At 33.8% G+C, this 19811-nt stretch overlaps 1 protein-coding gene across 5 annotated transcripts in view; it reads right to left on the minus strand.

Annotated features, from left to right (window-relative positions):
- Nucleotides 1-19811, minus strand: part of Nmnat (nicotinamide mononucleotide adenylyltransferase) — a 104127-nt gene that overhangs the window by 25848 nt on the left and 58468 nt on the right. The window contains exons 7-8 of one of the 5 annotated variants that reach the window (XR_015040667.1): nt 12007-12099; nt 4265-4967 (exon numbers count right to left, since the gene is read on the minus strand). Coding sequence is in view for 4 of the 5 variants with exons in the window: in XM_085814920.1 (XP_085671046.1) it covers nt 7483-7588; nt 12007-12099 (199 nt within the window). In the remaining variant the exon portion in view is untranslated. Of the gene's footprint in view, nt 1-4264; nt 4968-7450; nt 7589-12006; nt 12100-19811 lie in introns of all 5 variants that reach the window. The other 4 variants (XM_085814920.1, XM_085814921.1, XM_085814922.1 and 1 more) reach the window with 4 other exon arrangements.

Below are 19811 nucleotides of genomic sequence, written 5' to 3' on the forward strand. Positions count from 1 at the left end.
ACAAAGCGAGGACATTCAGTAGTTTCTTTGGCATTTGCATCGGTACGAATTTTCTTGCTCACAGATTTGTCAATGATTTCAATATCTTTATTCGTGTCGTTTGTTTCAGGTTTTTTTTAAAATAAACAAGGAAGCCATAATTGAAAAATATAAGATTCGGGTCCGACGGCCCCGCCCACCACGGAGCCCAACAAGGGAACACAGATTCCTGTGTTAGGGCTAGCCGGACGTATACGCAAACTGAAGCCCCACAGTCGGCTTTCCCAAAAGCAGGTACTCCCGAGAGCTTGACCCCAAGCCACTGACACAAGGACTAGTGACCAGCCGATTGACACCCGTGAGGACGACTAAGGTGCCTCCCGTTTAGCTGAAGCAGAGGCCAAAGCAGTGTGTTGGGGACAGTACCTCGCCCCTCAACTACCAGGACCCTCCTTTCCAGCGACACGGGTCTCCACGCACGGCAAACACGTGGGCAGTTTTCTCGCCACTCGAGAACTAGAGACAAGGGCTGTTCCAGTTTCTTGTGACGAGCCCCAAACTCAGTAGAGAGAAATCACGAGGGAGAAGGGAAGGGAAAAAGTACCAGCCAAGAGGAGAGGAGACGGAAAAGAGGATAGATCACTGGGGCTCCAGGATCGTGACACCCGTCTCACCAAGAAGATGATCCCCTGAAGGGCTAGGGTACCTCGGGATTGCCACACCCGTACTCACAAAAGTGAGCCCCCTGAGGGACTGATGTACTTTGGAACCTAATCACAGTTAATATTATTATTAATACTATATTTATAAAGCTGAGAGAATTTTTGTTTGCAGAAATTTAAAATGAGATAATTTCCATGTGTTAAGTCATTAAGACTATTTAACTGTAAGATTACGTCATTTTTTCTCTTCTTGGCGCCTTGCATGGCGCAGATGTTCATTACAGCAACCCTGTAAACGCTTACTCAGTTTTATTTTTTATTGCTGTTGTTGTTAGTAGTAAGTCATCGCTTGAAAGATGGCACGCATTTGATTAAAGTTGTTGAATAAAATATTTAGTACAGTCCACTTCTAGTTAATATGAAATTGTTGTATAACAACGCACGCATCGCATGAACACTTTATGGTCCGTCGAGCCGGAGGTAAAAGACATCGTTGCTAAAATTAACCTTTTAGAACATTTGGAATACTTTCGTTTGGTTGTATTACGGATAACTTCATATAGAGTGTTTGGAATGCTTTCGATTTTCGTGTGGATTACGCAATTAAGATTGGATACTGTGTCATCGTTCATTTCCGGTGTTGCTGTCGAGAAATCTGCAATCACGGTAAGTGATAAATTATTTATTTGTTCATGATGAGTGAAACTGAAAGCGATTAAAGCTAACAAAAAAAGTTTAAAATGCAGTATCAGAAAGTTTGAAAATAAGGTAAATTCTACAGTGGATGAAGCAGATATTTCCTTATTGGAGTTATACGAATCAAAAATATTAGAATTTAAAAAGGAATTAAGTAACATTTTCGATTCTTTATTTGCACATTGTGAAGAAAAGGACACTGACGAATTCATTAAGGAAAAGGAAAATGTAGTAGATAATCTCGATGAAATTCATTTGAAAATTAAAAGAAAAATTTCTGAGATCCGTTCTCAAAGGAATAGCTCCTCAAATGAAAACGGTTCGAGTAAAGACATAATTGTTTTGGATATAAAATTACCTAAATTGTCTCTTCCAATATTTAGTGGGAAAATCGAAGAATGGATTGAATTTGAGGATTTATTTTCCGCAGCTGTGCATAAAAATAGCAAATTAACTAATGCGCAAAAATTGCAATATTTAAAGAGTTCGTGTAAGGCAGACGCTTTAAATATTATTCAGTCCATTCCAATTTCAGATTCGAATTATGACATAGCATGGAATCTGTTGGTTGAGCGCTATAGCAACAAAAAAGATTTGATCAATTCTATCATGAAGAAATTAATTCCTATACCTCAAACGAGTGATTCTACTTCGTCGCTTTTAAAATTTATCGATAAGGTGCATGAATGTTTACGATCCTTGGAAGCATTGGAGCAAAAGGTGGAAGAATTTTCAGACACGTTAATTGTTTATTTATTAGTTGAAAAGTTGGATAGAAATACTCGGTGTTGGTGGGAAAGGTCACTTAAAAAAGACGAGATAGGAACGGTTAAACAACTGACATGTTTTTTGAAGGAACACGCTCGCACCCTATCACATTACAAACCTCCGCATGGGGAATCGAAACGTTCATTTAATACCAAGGCTCTTACATCACTTTCTGAAAATTTAAAAAATTGTCCTTATTGTAAAGCTGATCATTTATTGTTGAAATGTGCGCAATTCTTAAATCTAACAGTCAAGAAACGATTGGAATTTGTAAAGACAAAAAAATTATGTTTCAATTGCTTATCTTCGGTCAGCACAATCAAGGGCTGTAAAAGTTCTAATACATGTAGAAAATGTCAGAAATTTCACAATTCGCTCTTACATTTTGATCGAAATGAAGAAAATTTCGATAGAGCAAACGGCACATCGAATCAAATCACAAACAAGAATAATAAATTTAGCAGTAATCTTTCTCCAAATGCTGATACATTTACTCCAATGGCAAGCAGCCAAAAGGTTAGTGACACTAATGAAACCAACCAAACAAAGTCCATTAACGGTACTGCGCTGAATATTTCCAGTTCTTTTAATAAACAAGTTCTACTTTCAACTGCAATTATTTTCGTTAAGGGTAATGATGGAAATTTATCTCGTTGAGAGCCTTGCTGGATTCCGGTTCTCAAAATAATTTCATTACTAAAGAAGGTGCTGAGTTATTGAATTTGAAGAAAAGAAAAATAAACGCTTCTATTTCAGGTATCAATGGTACAGTTATGGGTGTTAAGGAAAAAGCTATAGCAACCATCGCTAACGCTACTAGAGATTTTATTCGTACCTTACAATTTTTTGTTGTTCCAAAAATAACTTGGGTAACGCCTGCTAGATATATAAACATTTCTGATGTTAAGCAGTTGCAACTCATTGGTTTAGCTGATCCAGAGTTTTATAAACCTGGTCAAATACATGTTTTATTATCTAACGAAATATTTTTTGATTTACTGGGAACAAATAGAATAAATATGCAAGACCTGATTCTCCATCAGTCAGTTTTTGGATACATCGTTAGCGGGTCAGTGCGCATGCCGCAGCAAGGCAGTGTTGATAATTTTTGTGGGTTTGTGGAAAATGGGGATAATTTATCTGACAACATGAGAAGGTTTTGGGAGATTGAAGGTATTAATGAAGCAAAAAAAGTGAAAAGTCAGGAAGAGGAATTTTGTGAACAGCACTTTCTTCGTACACACGCGAGGCAAGATGATGGCAGATATGTAGTGGAAATGCCAATTAAGGAGGAAGGACTTAGCCTTTTAGGGGAATCGAGAGAAAACGCTAGCAAAAGACTGAATTATCTACTTAAACGCTTCACTCGCAATCCCGCAATGAAACACTTATACGAAGATTTCATTAAGAAATATAATAAATTAGGCCATTCCGAAGAAATTGATGAAGGGGATAGCTCTAGTTTCTCATATTATCTTCCTCACCATGGGGTTTTCAGACCCGAGAAACCTAGCACTAAACTTAGGGTAGTGTTCGATGCCACTGCTCCTACGACTACTGGAATTTCGTTAAACGATATTCTGCTGAATGGAGGGTTAGCTCAAGACGAACTATTTGATATTATTTGCAGATTTCGAACGCATAAAATTGCCTTCACAGCAGACATTGTAAAAATGTATCGTCAGATTTTGATTAAAGAACATCAAAGAGATTTATTACGCATCTTATGGAAGAGTAGTGAAGAAGAACCAGTTAAGGTCTATAGACTGAAGACTATAACTTACGGTACTTCCAACGCACCATATCTAGCAACACGCACACTTAATCAATTAGCAGAAGACGAGAAAAACAATTTTTCGTTAGCAGCGCCAATAGTACAAAGGGATTTTTATGTCGATGACTTACTCACAGGAGCCCATACTTTAATAGAGGCTAAAGAATTACAGTCGCAATTGATTAACCTATTATCACGTGGAGAAATGCGTCTGCACAGATGGTGTGCTAATCATCCTGATCTTTTGCAGTTTCCGGATGGACAAGAGGAATATTCTTTCAGTAATTTCGATGACGATCAGAGCATCAAAACTTTAGGATTATTATGGAATCCAAAGATAGATTGTTTTTCGTACAAATCAACGATCAAGAAACCAATTACTTACACAAAGAGAACAGTGTTGTCTGATATTGCTCGCATTTATGATCCATTAGGACTGCTTGGTCCAGGGATAACAAAAGCAAAAATCTTCATCCAAAGACTTTGGTTATTGAAGCTTGATTGGAACGATCCGCTACCCGAAAGGATAATTAAGGATTGGCAACTTTTTATTGATTCAATGCAATCTATCAACAATTTGAAAGTCAGTAGATATGTTTTACAGGATAGTTTTTCTGATATACAAATTCATGGATTTTCAGATGCATCAGAACACGCATACGGAGTAGCCATCTATTTACGCTGTAGAAGTGACAATAATTTATCTTCACATTTGCTTTGCAGCAAGTCCAGAGTAGCTCCACTAAAACCGCTGACAGTACCTCGACTGGAACTCTGCGCAGCTGTACTGCTAGCACAGCTTGTTGCAAAGGTGGTGCCTTTATTGAAATTGGACATCAGTAAAATATGTCTGTGGTGTGACTCAACCATAGTGTTAGCATGGCTTCAGAATCCCCCGCATGTACTAAAAACTTTTGTTGCTAATCGAGTGTTGCAGATCCAAGAGCTAACACATACACGCCAGTGGAATTATGTGCGTTCAGAGGAGAACCCAGCAGACCTTATTTCCCGAGGACTGAATTTTGACAAGCTGCATGATGCTGATCTGTGGTGGAAAGGTCCTCCATTCTTGAGTGAAGGTGTCATACCTAACAAGAACATTGACTTTGAACAATTAGAAAAAACAGAGACATTTTCTAATGAACTGAGAAAAAGAACTGACATTGCTTGTTTATGCACTTTGCCTTCAAAATTTATTGATAATGTCCTAGATATCACTAACAATTATTTAAAATTATTACGTGTTGTTAGTTATATTTTCAGGTTCATTTGGAACTCTAGGTGTTCAAAACAGAAGGGAGCACAGAGAAGAACAGGAGGAGTAAGTTCAAAGGAGTTAAATGAGGCAGAATCCTTTTTAGTAAGAGAGGTTCAAAAATGTAGTTTTTATTCAGAATACAACTCCCTCGCACAAGGTAAACCCATTAATAATAAAAGTAATTTACTTTCTTTGAACCCTTTTTTGGATGCAAATAATGTAATGAGAGTAGGAGGCCGATTACAAGGGGCCAATGTAATGTTTTCACAAAAACATCAAATAATTTTGCCTGTTAAATGCAAACTAACTAAGCTGATTGCTGAGAATTATCATCGGAAATATTTACACGTAGGTTCGCAAGCATTATTGTGTTTTATGAAACAGAAATTTTGGCCATTACAAGGTAGGAATTTAACTAGAAAGATTACCCATGAATGTATAATTTGTAGTAAAAATAAACCAGTCACTATCGAACAAATTATGGGGTCATTACCTGCAGAGCGCGTAAATCCAAGCTCACCCTTTAATCATGTCGGCACCGATTTTTGCGGTCCATCTTTTATTAGGTACAAGGGACAGAGGAAAGGAACTCTTCATAAGGTATATTTAGCTCTTTTCATTTGCCTTATAACAAAGGCAGTGCATCTCGAACTAGTGAGTGATCTCACCACTGACGCATTTATTGCCACCTTAAAGAGATTTATTGCTAGGCGCGGAAAATGCTCAATCATTTTCTCAGACAACGCAAAAAACTTCGTTGGCGCAAATGCCGAATTGCAAAGAATTAACAATTTAATTAGAAATCCTGACAAAAAATTAGCAGATTATTTAGGTGAAGAAGGAATAGTATGGAAGTTTATTCCTCCACGGACACCTAATTTTGGTGGACTATGGGAATCTGGAATAAAATCCGTGAAATATCACTTAAAGCGGATTGTAGGTAATGCAAGGCTGACTTTCGAGGAGTTATTAACTGTAGTAACTCAGATAGAGTCTGTTTTAAATTCTCGCCCTATTACTCCCTTATCTTCCGATGTAAATGATTTAGAGGCATTAACACCAGGCCATTTTCTCATTGGAAGACCCTTGAATGCTATAGTAGAACCCGAATTAATTGATATACCTGAAAACAGACTCTCAAGATGGAAACGAACTACCAGATTTGTCCAGTTGATATGGAATCGTTGGCATAGGGACTATTTAAACACACTACAACAGCGTTCAAAATGGAAGGTAGAACAAACGAATATTAAAATAGGTATGCTAGTACTAGTTAAGGAGGATGAGCTTCCTGTTTGTAGATGGGTGTTAGGGCGCATTACAAGAATTTTTCCTGGAGTTGACGGTAAGGTTAGAGTAGTAGAAATACAGACAGCAAAGGGCATCATTAAGCGTGGAATTACAAAAATTGCAATTTTACCCCAAGAAGAAGCTTCCTAAGTTAGTTAAGTGTTAGCTTATTATTATAAAACTTGTATTGTAAATTGTATTGTGCACAAAAATTTGTATTGAAAATTGAATATTATTATATTGAATTAAGAGATGTTATTCATATTGCATTATTGTATAAGGTAGTAATTGTACAATTTTGTAGGTTATTATGAGTATTATCGAACGAAATTATTGAAGTAACCCTTCAATGCCGGGGGGTATGTTAAGTCATTAAGACTATTTAACTGTAAGATTACGTCATTTTTTCTCTTCTTGGCGCCTTGCATGGCGCAGATGTTCATTACAGCAACCCTGTAAACGCTTACTCAGTTTTATTTTTTATTGCTGTTGTTGTTAGTAGTAAGTCATCGCTTGAAAGATGGCACGCATTTGATTAAAGTTGTCGAATAAAATATTTAGTACAGTCCACTTCTAGTTAATATGAAATTGTTGTATAACAACGCACGCATCGCATGAACACCATGAAAGTGATGACAGGATTTAATGTTTAAAGAAACTTTATAAAATCTCCTAAAGAATATTTGGCATTACTGTTCAGATGCTTTCAGAAATCATTTTGTGAAACAGCTGTAATATACAGTACTTGTAAACATTCATCTGAGTAATTTTATTCCAATGATCAGTGTATTTGAACAGCTGTCCTTTTACCATTCATCAGTACCCCCCCCCCAATATATTGTGAATTTACTAAGCAGGTTTAAATTCAACTCCACTGTTCATATTACAACAAGGATATTAAATTATTTTTTATAAAATTCATGAACACAAAATTAATGAGAAACACAGGAAAAATGCAAAAGAAGGAAATCTTATACATTGAATATATAATGTCACCAACACTAGATATTTTGGCAAACCTACAAAAGGCAGCAAAAATGCATCCAGTGTGCTATTCATACAGCAGTTTCCTGCCCATTTTCACAAGATATATCATCCCATACCTTTTTTAAGTAGACAAAATTTGAATCATACACATCAGAAAAAGAAACATGATACTTACTGAAAAATCCAGAGAATGCAGAGAATAAAACACAACGATTAGAAATACAATGTAATTATAAAAGTGTTCTGTATAAAAAATTATATTTATAAAAATTACTAAAATGCCAATTTATCATACCCAAATAAGTTGCCACAATGTATTTTAATAATACTGCAACATGCAGAAAAGAAATGGAATTATAAAATAATGCAAATAAAAGCAACTATAGGCAAGCAATAGAATATGATAAATTCACAAATAACTAAAGTCTTTTGATGAATTCCATTAATTAGAGCTACATCTTGTAAGAAAATTATTATTTTTTCCTGACAAATAAAATGTTTGTTTAGTTATGACTGTTATATTATTTGTATTTAGTACAAATAAAAACAGAAATGTATACACTGTTTATGGTCAACAGTGGTGCATATCTTAACAAAAGTTTTAAGAATGGAAATATTTCAAAAATGGAAAAATCACAGACCACTGAAAAAATGTAGACTTATCACAGCTCATTGTATCTCAAGATAAGCACATTTTATTCTATAAAGTATGAGCCAACAAGATGTGCACTTACAGAACAATAAAAGTATAATCTTAACAAATTATTATCCAGAACAGAAGTTACAGAGTTCATATTCTCACACTGATGAAAAATATTATATAAGATTCAGAAAAATTTGTAATTAGTTAGTAAAATTATACCTTAAATAAAGAACACTTTTTATTTATTATTCTTTGTCAGATAATAATTGTAAGACTATCATTTATTGAATCAGCACTTGAATATGACCTCTGGCAAATGATGGTTCTGTTATGCCCACATTCTTCTATAAAGCAATGGAAGCTGTGCACATACTGCCAAGGATCCTAATAAACATCAGCTCTGACGTGGTTCTTGAATTCCAATATTAACTTAATGTATCAGAAAACACCTAGCTTGAGGTAACTTCTATAACAATCCCCCCCCCACACACACACAAAAAAAAAAGTCCACCCACACATTCTGGTTGTATTTATCCAACTCGGATGGAACTATCAATTTTCCACATTCAAATTCAGCATCCGTTATTCCCATCATGAATATGCTTGGCAAGTTATGATGAGTAACAGACAGCCTCCAGTACTGCCTTGGAAGCATGTCCATGGACAATGGAGACATCATTTGATAAAGCTTCTACTCAAAAACTCACCGATAAATGGTATTCAAGCAATTATTATTTAACACAGAAAATAATAAATAAAAAGCACATATTCATGATACAATTCCGCCATATTCTATATGACTAAATGTAAGAATCTTTCATTGGGAAGATATGAAGAATGTTCTGTCTTAATTTAAGACACCCTAAAGCAGTCAAACTGTTTTCTTTATATATTCACATGGAGGGGGAAAAAAGTCACACGGTAATTTTAAAAGGTAATGATTTTAAAAGGGCATTACTGGATTTTGAGTGGCTATTGTATCAACTCAGAGGATTCTTATTTAACCACTTAGCTCTCACACTTGATTAACACATGTGTGATCACTCCAAACTGATTTTATTGCACTCATACATGTCACGGTTCTTCATAAATGAATCAGCAACTATTACACTATTGATTTTTACCATGGCCATGATTATTTTAAATACAGAAACAATCAATGGATAACATACCAAGTCCTGTAAATTTGATTTTATGTTAACAATTACCTGATCTAGAACCTTGCATAAGACAAAATATGTGCTTTGTGCAGCTTTTTCCCTTTCTCTTCATTGCTTATTTTCGTAAAACAAGCAGTACCTTTACTGAAAAAACATTAGCACTGATGAATTTGATTACACTTCTGTTGTATTTTTTCTGGTGCCTATTTCTTTTACAGGACTGCAACATTGGATTGTGCATACTAGCTTCAAGATTTATCATGCACAGAAAAAAACATTAAATCTTAAAAATGTAATTACTGCTGAGCCGTTATGCAATTTTATGTGAATAAATTTACCACTCATTAAGTAGTAGTATAAATTAAGTACATCATGCACAGAATTTTATCATGGAAATAAACAAGCTAAAGCTTTTCTCATAAGCTTATGCATGTGAAGGAAACCACAAACAAGGAAAAAATGTCAGAGTTTTACGTAATTTTTTTTTGGGGGGGCAAGCTAAGGAAGAATATCAAATTTCACATACATACACCAAAAAAAAAAAAAAAATGCTGATGATGATATTGATTGACTCAGAATTTCACAACTAGTAAAATTAAATGTATTAAACATATTGATTATCATGTTAATTTCACAGAAACAATTAATGTTTTGAAAAGATTGATTAGAGAAGAATATATTGCAAATAAAAGGTATTGAAAAATCAGCTTCATTTTTCATGCAAGTGAAGTGATAAAAATGGTAACTCAGCTTAAACAACTGTTAAATTTTCAACAAAAAATATTGACAGAATTAAAATGCATGCTGTTGTTTGTGATCATGAAACAATCAACAACACATAATTCAGCATACTGTTCAGAAAGCCTCATCATAGTTCAGTTCTAACAACTTCTAATGTGGTCTTCAAAGCGAAAGATGCTCTCAGTTCAAGAAAGATGAAAATGTATGACCTGAACTTAAAAGAAATTCAACATCTTAAATCACTATCAATTTAAAATTGAAGGAGAAGTTTAAGCAAAGTTTTGATGACAAATACTTTAACTAAAAACTGTGATTAAAAGATCACCAAAGATTAATTCTCACTAAATGTTTTTGCTAGAAATAACGGAGGGGGGGGAATATTCAGATTTTATATCACACCAAGACTGGCTTTTTTTTTTTTTTTTTTTTTTTTTTTTTTTTTCCATTTACGAACACATACATATTTTGAGAGCATTTGGGCTAATGCCACATTGGGCTAAAAAAATATTTAAAAACAGTATATCTTAAGAATTTCAGATAGGCAGCCTCATGCACAGGAGGTACAAATATTTTATTACCTACAGTGTTGCCACTGCTCGCTTTGCAACTGTTGAGTTTTTCAATCAAAAATTCCTTAAGTTTTACAAAATATGAAATAGACAATAAAACAAATTCCAAATTCGGGCTGCAAGGTGCCCATCTTTGGGTGGAGGACTAGGTTATTCAAAATTTCATGACTGTAGGTACTGTTATTTTTTCAAAATGCAAGAAACATACATACATTTATGTAGATTCTTTTTTTTAAGTTATTTTTTAAATATAATACAGGCCAATAATATTTGGTGGCAACAATTTGAAAAGTGATATAGCTATTAATAGTGATTCGACGCAAAATGCCATTTCGAAACTAATAGCTCTCCTCGGCTAATAACCATTTGGGCTAAAAATATTCAGATCACTTTCTTGCAAAAGTATTACAGATTAATTATCCCAGGTGTAGTGGAGTGAGAACCACATGTTTTTTTAGGATATGACAGCAACTCAGAAAAGTTTATCTTTTAGAAATCTAGGCATCAACATAAACTAAGGCTCATGATTAAAAAAAAAAAAAAAATGACTAGAGGATATTACATGACCTAACATTTGGCACTTTTGAAGTCATGCAAAATGTTTGTTACTTGTTAGTTACAGCTTGGGGGGGGACCCTATTTTATAACTCGTATTTTGCATTAAAATAAAGCTCATCAGTGACGAATTTGCTAAAAATATAGCATTTTTAAATGCAATTTGAAATTGCTAAGCATAATTTTTAGAAATGTAATTTCAAATTATCTGATTTGCAAACGCAAAAGTACAAAGGATATCAGGCTTTTCAAGCAGTATATTTTGGACATTCATATAGCCATTCAAAATGCTTCATTAACACAATACTTCCATCCTTTTGGATTTTGTCTGCATGTCAGATGCCTTTATTTTTAGAAGATTCTGAAGACATACAAATGTAAGAATTTATTCCAGAGTGAACAGAGCCATGTGAAAGTTTAGTTTACTGAGGAAAGCAGCACAGATATGTTTTTAGGAAGATTGTTACATATGATCTTTAACACATTCAGGCACTAATAGAGTTGCTTGACCCCAATTCCTGTTATTCACGACTTCATTTTTTTTCCCCCTCCAACGAAAAAAATGTCAAATAAAATCCAGACTAAACATAGAACTGCATTTTCCCTTTTTGGAGGAGGGGGGGATGGTGGAGGAAGGAGGAAGAAGAATTTGTGTTGAAACAGTTAAATTATTATTCCCACCAAACAATAGCATTATGCCCACATCATGAATTTCTGTGTATCAGTTTGCAAAATTTTGCTGAAAGTACATCATTTTTTATTTTTACACTCACAGTTAAAAAAAGAATTACAATCAAAAATAGGAAAAGAAATAAATAAAATTGTTTATCTAAACCTTAAAAAATAATTATAATTGTATAACATGCTACTCAGTCAATTCTTTTTCCCAAATAAATAAGTTTCACTTATTGAAACAAAACTTACTTATTTGATGAATATAACTCATTTTCTTTGATATAGTGTAAAACTGAATCTTGTACTAGATATTTTACACTATTTCCTCTGCGAAGGGCACGCCTGAAAAGGAGAAGCAAGTTATTTGATCTTTCTTCACAAAAAAAGCAGGTATCAATGCCATTTTAGATCAAAAATAGATATTTCAGATAGCTATTATTCAGTGAAATGTATATTATTATGTAATTTTTACTTAATCTTATATACTTGTTAATTTAAAAAACACTGATAAAACTGAAATTATCACTGAAAAAGAGAGCAAAAATAAATACACATGCATATAAAAATACCAATAACCTTCTTCATACATTACTTGACATTGAAAATGCAACTTCAAGAAGGAGTGGCTCGAGCATTATGCAAATTTCAGGGTAGATGCATACGACCAAGTTATGTGAATAATGTGAAATGTGCAGCTCTCCAGCACATGTTGAAGAAGATATAAGGGAAAGAACCTGCAGAATGTTCAATTTTCATGGCATTATTTCTGCTAGGGAAATCATTCTTGAAAATCTGTTCTTGTCTCGAATGCATGTAATAGCAGAGAATGCCAGGCTGTCATCAGTTCCAACACACGGATAATTTTACGAGGGGGATGGTAATCGGACTGAGAAGGGCAGGTTGGTCCATATGCCAAATCTCAGCTGACACACACCTTCATGCGTCCCCAGTGCACCGATTGTGGTGATGATAGTTGGAATAAGGAAATGTGGCAAGTTCGAGGGGTGCAGCCAAAGTGATGTCAGCATGTGTAGATCGGTGCATCTGCCAACAAGTGGTAGTGAACATGCAAGCCACTTCTACTTCAATTCTGCACCTTGGATGTTCCCATATCGATGAGAACTATTTGCCGTTGATTGTTGGCCAATGGCCTGCACTCATGGCTTCCACCAAAAAGACTGCCATTGACCCCACACCAGAAACATCTGTAATGGTACCAGGCTCGATCGAGATGGACAATGGAACGGCACATGGTCGTGTTCTCAGATGAGTCCCGCTTCTGTGTCTCCAATGATAGTTGTCATGTACGAGTGTGGCGTCGATGTGAAGACAGGTTTAATCTGGCAGCAACTGTGGAATGCCCCACCACATAACAATGTAGTACCATGGTTTGGGGCACAATTGCATATGATTCCAGGTCATCTCTAGTTCGTATTCAGGGCACGATACATGAATGATGCGCTGTGGCTGGTGACACTCCCCTACCTTCAGTGAGTGCCCAATGCCCTTTATCAGCAGAATAACACCTGAACACACACTGCTCGCATCAGCCAACATGCTCCGCAAGGCGTACAGATGATTCCCTGGCCACCGTTCCCTCCTGATCTCTCACCAATCAAACACATTTGGGATGTGATTGATGCTATTTACAGACCCTGCCAGTTCCGCATTCAGAAGAGAATGGTGGCAAATGGTTGGCATGGAATGGAGAGACATTCCTCAGGATGCCATCTGTAGTCTCACTGACTCTGTACCTAGACATGTTGCTTTGGGTATCAATGGCCAAGATGGTCCTAAAACCTACTGAGCTGGTACTGTCCTCACTCTGTACTATGCACACCATTTAGAAAAAAGATCACTTATTGCTCATTTCTATCTCTCTCTATTTGTCAAGTTTCACCACTTTCTGGCCACTCCTTCTTGGTGCTGAATTTTCAATGTCGGGTAGTGTATAACTGTATAACATAAGTCACATGTTAGGTACAAAAAACTGCATTTAAATAATCACACATATAACAAACTATTCATGTTCAAAAGTTAAAAAGAAAGAAAATTCAGATTTGTCAAGCATAATTAATTAGATTATTGGAGAAGTCTCCAAATTCTTAAATTAATTTTAGAGAAACAAAATATGAATTCCCCATTTACTTCACAACATTAATAATTATTATTATTACATACACACACATATATAAAGTTAAAACAGATTTTAAAAAATTCAGGCAAGCACTACAAAATTTAAAGGAGTAAATATCATAAATCTGAAAAGTATTTCAAAAAGCAATTGTGTGAAAAATAATGCAGACTTCATTAATATGGGGGGAGAAACAGATGAGTTTACATAGATCATGACTTTTCAAAAAGATAGCCTTTGTTCTGATCGTTTCTACTAGATGCTAGACATTTTGTAATGAAATGTGTGTGTAAGGAAATGATGCAATCAGATAGTTTAAGATGCAGCTGAATGAAAGGTAAAAGAGCTCTGCTAGCACAAGTCATTCCCCCGTATAAATTTTGAGTAGTATACATAACTACATGAACATGGAGTTTGTTCACATGTATTTTATCCATGGAGCTGAGTAGAGAAAAAAGCAGCTGCTCCAGCTTAGCTGCAGTCCCAAAATGATGTTGGCAAGCTGTATGTTTATGTAGCATGCCATATCACTAAAAATACACATAGGAATAATGTACACTACACAAAGAAAAAAAATGGGACAGTCTACATCTCTCATTCTATTGGGCCGATTGACAAAATTCAAATTGCGTTTTTCTTGTCTTGAAAGTGCGACTTAAGATATATATTAAATTCATATATAGCATTGTTCTATATAGGTATTTTGACACAAAAATCAGAATTTTTCTAAAATGACATGCCAATTTGTTTTCCCATATTTTGATTCTACTATTCAAACGATGCCTACATATTAAATTTTGTTAAATTTGATGCAAAATTTACAGAGAAATTCAAACATTTATCTTAGAGCATTTTTCTCAGTTTGCCTGGCGAAATTCTTAACTTATAGTAAGCTATTTTCCTTTCCCTTTTTTCATTTTACAGGGGAGGGAAAAAAGTCATCGTTCATACTTTCAAATGATTTTAACAAAATGCGTAAACCACATTTGGCATTATTATCGCTTATAACAAATATGCCAAAATTCAAACTACGCGAATATGTAAATTCATGTATATCTTAGCAAATTTTGAATTAAAAAACTCTCATTCTTTGTAGGTATGCTTAGAAATGCATCTACTTTAAGATGATGGCAAAAATTTTATAAGCCAAAATTTGTTTTGAAAAATTTATAAAAACTATTTAAAAATACAAATTTTAAAAATAAATCATAAAAAATGGGTGAATTTTATTTGGAATGAACCTAAATTTCGAAATGCGAAAAAAAGAATAAAAAAGTTTAATAAAAAAAAAAGGAGATACTAAATAAATATATACCAAATTCAATTAACATGGAGGAGCTAAAATTTTGAGAGCTAATTTCTTAAAAACAACCTGTGCGATTTTCACAAAACTTGGTAATCTGGCATAATTTTAGTCATAGAATAGAAATATGGGAAAAATTGGCATGTCATTTCAAAAGAAGTCCGATTTTGTGTCAAAATACCTACATTTGTGTCAAAATACATAAATTAAATACTTTTAAAGACCATTAACAAAACAAAAATTAAGGGCCTATTAGCAAATGGAAGCTGAATAATTTTAGTTAAAGATATTATCTATGCCTGAACTTCACTTTTGTAATACCATCCTAAGAATCAAATAGATCCAAAATAAGGATGCATTATTACTAAACATAATAATAAAACAAAATTGAGAATAAAATCAACTTAAAATCAAATTTATCAAATAGCATTGAATATTTCACACTAACTCACAATAGTTGGACATATTTGAAGAAGATTAGAGACATTTTATTTATGTTTTACTAACAGTTAGCTTCATACTGATTATAAATCAGCATGATTCATAACAGAAGATTGGCTGTTGCCACTGCTGCTGCTTCCCTAGAGAGAGACCTGCTGATCACAACAAACCTGAAAGCCTGATGTATGTACGGTTTGCAATTAGTTGTGCTCTTTCTGTCCGATGCAGATAGTGCTGTAGCTTCACGTAAAGCTTCTAGGGTTGCAATCCAGTTAATATAGTTCAAGGTACCAATAAGCCACTAAAACACATGAGGTGATAAGTTGTTTTGTATTATTTTAAGTATCACCAGATGCAAAGAGTAAGTTTTAGATAATTTTTTTAAAAAATTTTGTGTTGTATCTTTTAATCATGGTACGGATTAATGAAAGGCAATAAATACATTGCTTTAGCATGCAGAGATAATTTTAAGGCTGTGCACTTAGTTACAAATAATTAAATTAGGTAGTCAGATACTCTTAGTTATTATAAATTTACATAGCCACTATAAAATTTTATTTATTTTTTAAAATGTTTGTTAAAAAAGCACCATTAAAATCACAATCTAATCACATTTCACAGTTTAAAATACAAGTAATTTATGACATTGATTCTTAAACAATATTAGGATAATTACACATTAAAATCCACAAAATATTTGTGTTTTGTAACAACAACACACAACAAAATATTTATGCGTCTTTTTAATCTGAAGCCTTCCCAGACATTTTAGCTAATTTATATCAATTTCTATCTCTTTAAGCATATTTTCTAACAATTAGAAATTGGTTTCTAACAATTAGAAATTCAATATGCAAAATAATGTTCCCACTACTTTCTGCATGCTTTATCTCTTAACTTGTCAATCTCTCGACAACGTACCTATAAGGTTTTGCATGATCTGGTGAAGTTAAATAGTCCAAAACCACTGATGGACATGAAGCAAATTATTGCTATGTCTGAAAGTAACTACAAAGTCAGATAAAGGTTTTAAATACAGTGGTGGCCAAAATTGTGGACACTTTTGGAAATTTTTATGTTTTTGAACTTTGTATGCTTATAGAAAACGTTACGTTTCACAAAATGCAAACTTGTATATATCATTTTAAAGAGAATTTATTACTGAATTCAATACAAAACACAAAATTCAATTATTTGCAATACAAAAAAAAGTTAAACGATAATAGTTATCGATATATATTAGATAGTGATGATTGCAGGGAGTTATCAGTACTTAGTAGGGTACCCTTTATTTTTGATTACAGCTTCACATCGACGTTTCATTGAGCTGACAAGAGTTTAAAGCTCTTCTTTCATTATTACATGATGCCAGGAAACAATTATAGCCTCAACTAGTTCCCTTTTATTTGATGGGTGCCTCATTCGGACAAGAGTTTTCAAACGGTGCCACAAATTTTCGATAGGATTGAGGTCAGGACTGTTTCCTGGCCATGACAACAATTTAATGCTCTTTGTACGAAACCACTCTTTTGATATTTTGGCCATGTGGCAAGGAGCAGAATCCTGCTGAAAAATAAACGAAGCATTGTTGGGAAAGAGATCTCTGATGGAAGGTAGAAGTTTTGGTTGTAGAATAGTGTCAATGTATTTTCTGGCATTCAGTGTCCCACTGATGACATGAAGGCGACCAATATCATCTGCTGACATGCATGACCAAATCATAACACTATCTGGGTTCTTCACAGTTGTTTGAATGCAGTCAGGATGTAGCTCTTCGCCTATTCTACGTCTTACATATTTTCGCCTGTCACTACTGAATACTGATATCTTAGTTTCATCACTCCATATAACTTGTGACCACTGATCATCTGTCCAATTAATGTGTTCCTTTGCCCACTGTAGTCTTTTTTTTTTTCGTTGCTGAAAATTAAGATAAGGCTTTTTTCGTGGAATTCTACCTCTCAGTCCAACATCTGTTAATCTTCTCCTGATTGTTCTTGAACTGACAGAAACACCAGCATCATTTAGATCACTTCTGATGGCCGCTGATGACATTTTTCTATCTTGGAGACATAGTCTTTTTATTCTTCTGTCATCAATAGATGTGGTGCACCTTTTTCAGCCTTTTCCTTCTTTGCTTTTTATTGAATTTGTCTTCTGATATCATAAACAAAACTTTCGGACTCCAGATGTAGTCACTGAACCACCCACCTGTCTTGCAATTTCAGCATAGGAAAGACCACTTTCTCGTAACACAATAATATTACATCTCTTTCTAGGTGTCCAATCTACTCTTTTATTTGATGTCATTGCTTCTTGACTAAATATTAAAAATTTTTACAAAAATTCCTACTTGTAATTGCAGTGTATAAGAAACAGGTCCTCCTTCTACAGAACAAAGCAAAATAATGAATTGTTTCAAGTGTAAACATGATGTCAGCTTCTACTGGCAGTTACTAACATTTGATTGGTTCTCAGAACAAGAATAGTGATTGGCCAGGAAAGCTAGACATTACAAACCACTTCATAACTGTGTTTTTTATTTATACTAAAGTACATATAACTTTTTTTTGTATTGCAAATAATTGAATTTTGTGTTTTGTATTGAATTCAGTAATAAATTCTTTTTAAAATGATATATACAAGTTTGCAATTTGCGAAACGTAACATTTTCTATAAGCATACGAAGTTCAAAAATATAAAAATTTCCAAAAGTGTCCACAATTTTGGCCACCACTGTATACCACTTATTTAAAAAAAGCTTAGAACTAAATGGCATGTTCTTATGCTAACAAAATAAACTACAACTCGTGAAATTCAAATGCAATGCTAATGCAAAAATGAATAATTGCCAATTATCAGAGCTGGCAGGGACTAATGATGGGTGCACTCCAAAGACAGAAATACACTCTGTTTTACAATCCAAAAACCAAAGTTTAGAAACTACCCAACTGATTTTTACATTCTGTCGAGGAAATGGAAAGGGGAAGTTATAAAGAAGACTGAAATTATAAACAACTGGTTAATTTATATAATAATAACTGTACATATCTTCGGAGAATAATTTTCGTTCTATTTATGTATTCAATTTCTTTCTTCAATACATTTCCTCTTCATTTTAGAATTTTTGGATTTAATTAAAGATTTCTGTTATTCTAAAAACTAAGCTGACAGTTTTATTTCTTTAGTAATATGAATATTCAGAATAAATATAAAATGATACATTGTAAGGCCCAGTTACGGAGCTAATGTGGCCGAATTTTTGGAATTTAGTGAACCAATGAGGAAAAAATCTAGAAATAGCAAAACTTTTAGAATTTAGGACAGGCACTGGGAGCAAAATATAGGAAGGTACTAGGTAGCAGAACTTAGTATCCACAGAGATTTCATCAGGTGATAAAATATCTAGCGTCAGCCGTGTGTATGATGAGTTGATGATGAGCCGTGTGTATGATATATAAGATGAATCTTTTAAATTGTCAGTTTTCAAATTTTTTTTTTTATAAATACAAAAATTCCTTTCTATAAATGTCTGTCCATGTGATAAGATTACAAGCATTTTTGATATTTTTCACACATTTGTCAAGTGAAAAGTAGAAAAAAAATAGGGGAAAGAAAAACATTCAAATATTATGTTTCCATTGTTCCTCCAAAATTCTCCAAAAAGTAAGAAATTCACCACAAACTTTCTGCAAAATACACCCATTATGTGTTAATACCATGAAGACATTTTTCATTTTTTTTTCTGGAATTTTCTAGAATCTTGGGTCTATAAATATTGCCTTCAAATCCTTCTAAACTTTCCAAGATGAAATGAATAAAATCCTAAAGAAAAATTACCCCTACCAATCTTGTAACAGCGAAATGCCAGAAATATTTTGAAGGTGGGAGAAGAGGAAAAGTGTATAAAATCATTTTATACAGAAAAATTATGCATATTCTGAAACAACTGCATGTGAAAAACGCTAACCATAAAAAAATTAAAAAAGAAGACATTTTTAATTAATTACATAACTCTTTCACTTTTGCTAAGTATTATTTCGAAAACTGTGCTTTATTACCTTGTTCATTTTTCAGATTCAAAATACTGCATAATAAGTTGCAAAATGGAAAGTAATATCACTTTCTAATATTGCAGAGTAAAATAAAAATGTTTCATTTTAATGCTACTTCTTA

Source organism: Stegodyphus dumicola, chromosome 4, assembly GCF_044657685.1.
Source record: "Stegodyphus dumicola isolate Sdum_Otavi_A_Nest chromosome 4, ASM4465768v1".
Lineage (NCBI taxonomy): Eukaryota > Metazoa > Arthropoda > Arachnida > Araneae > Eresidae > Stegodyphus > Stegodyphus dumicola.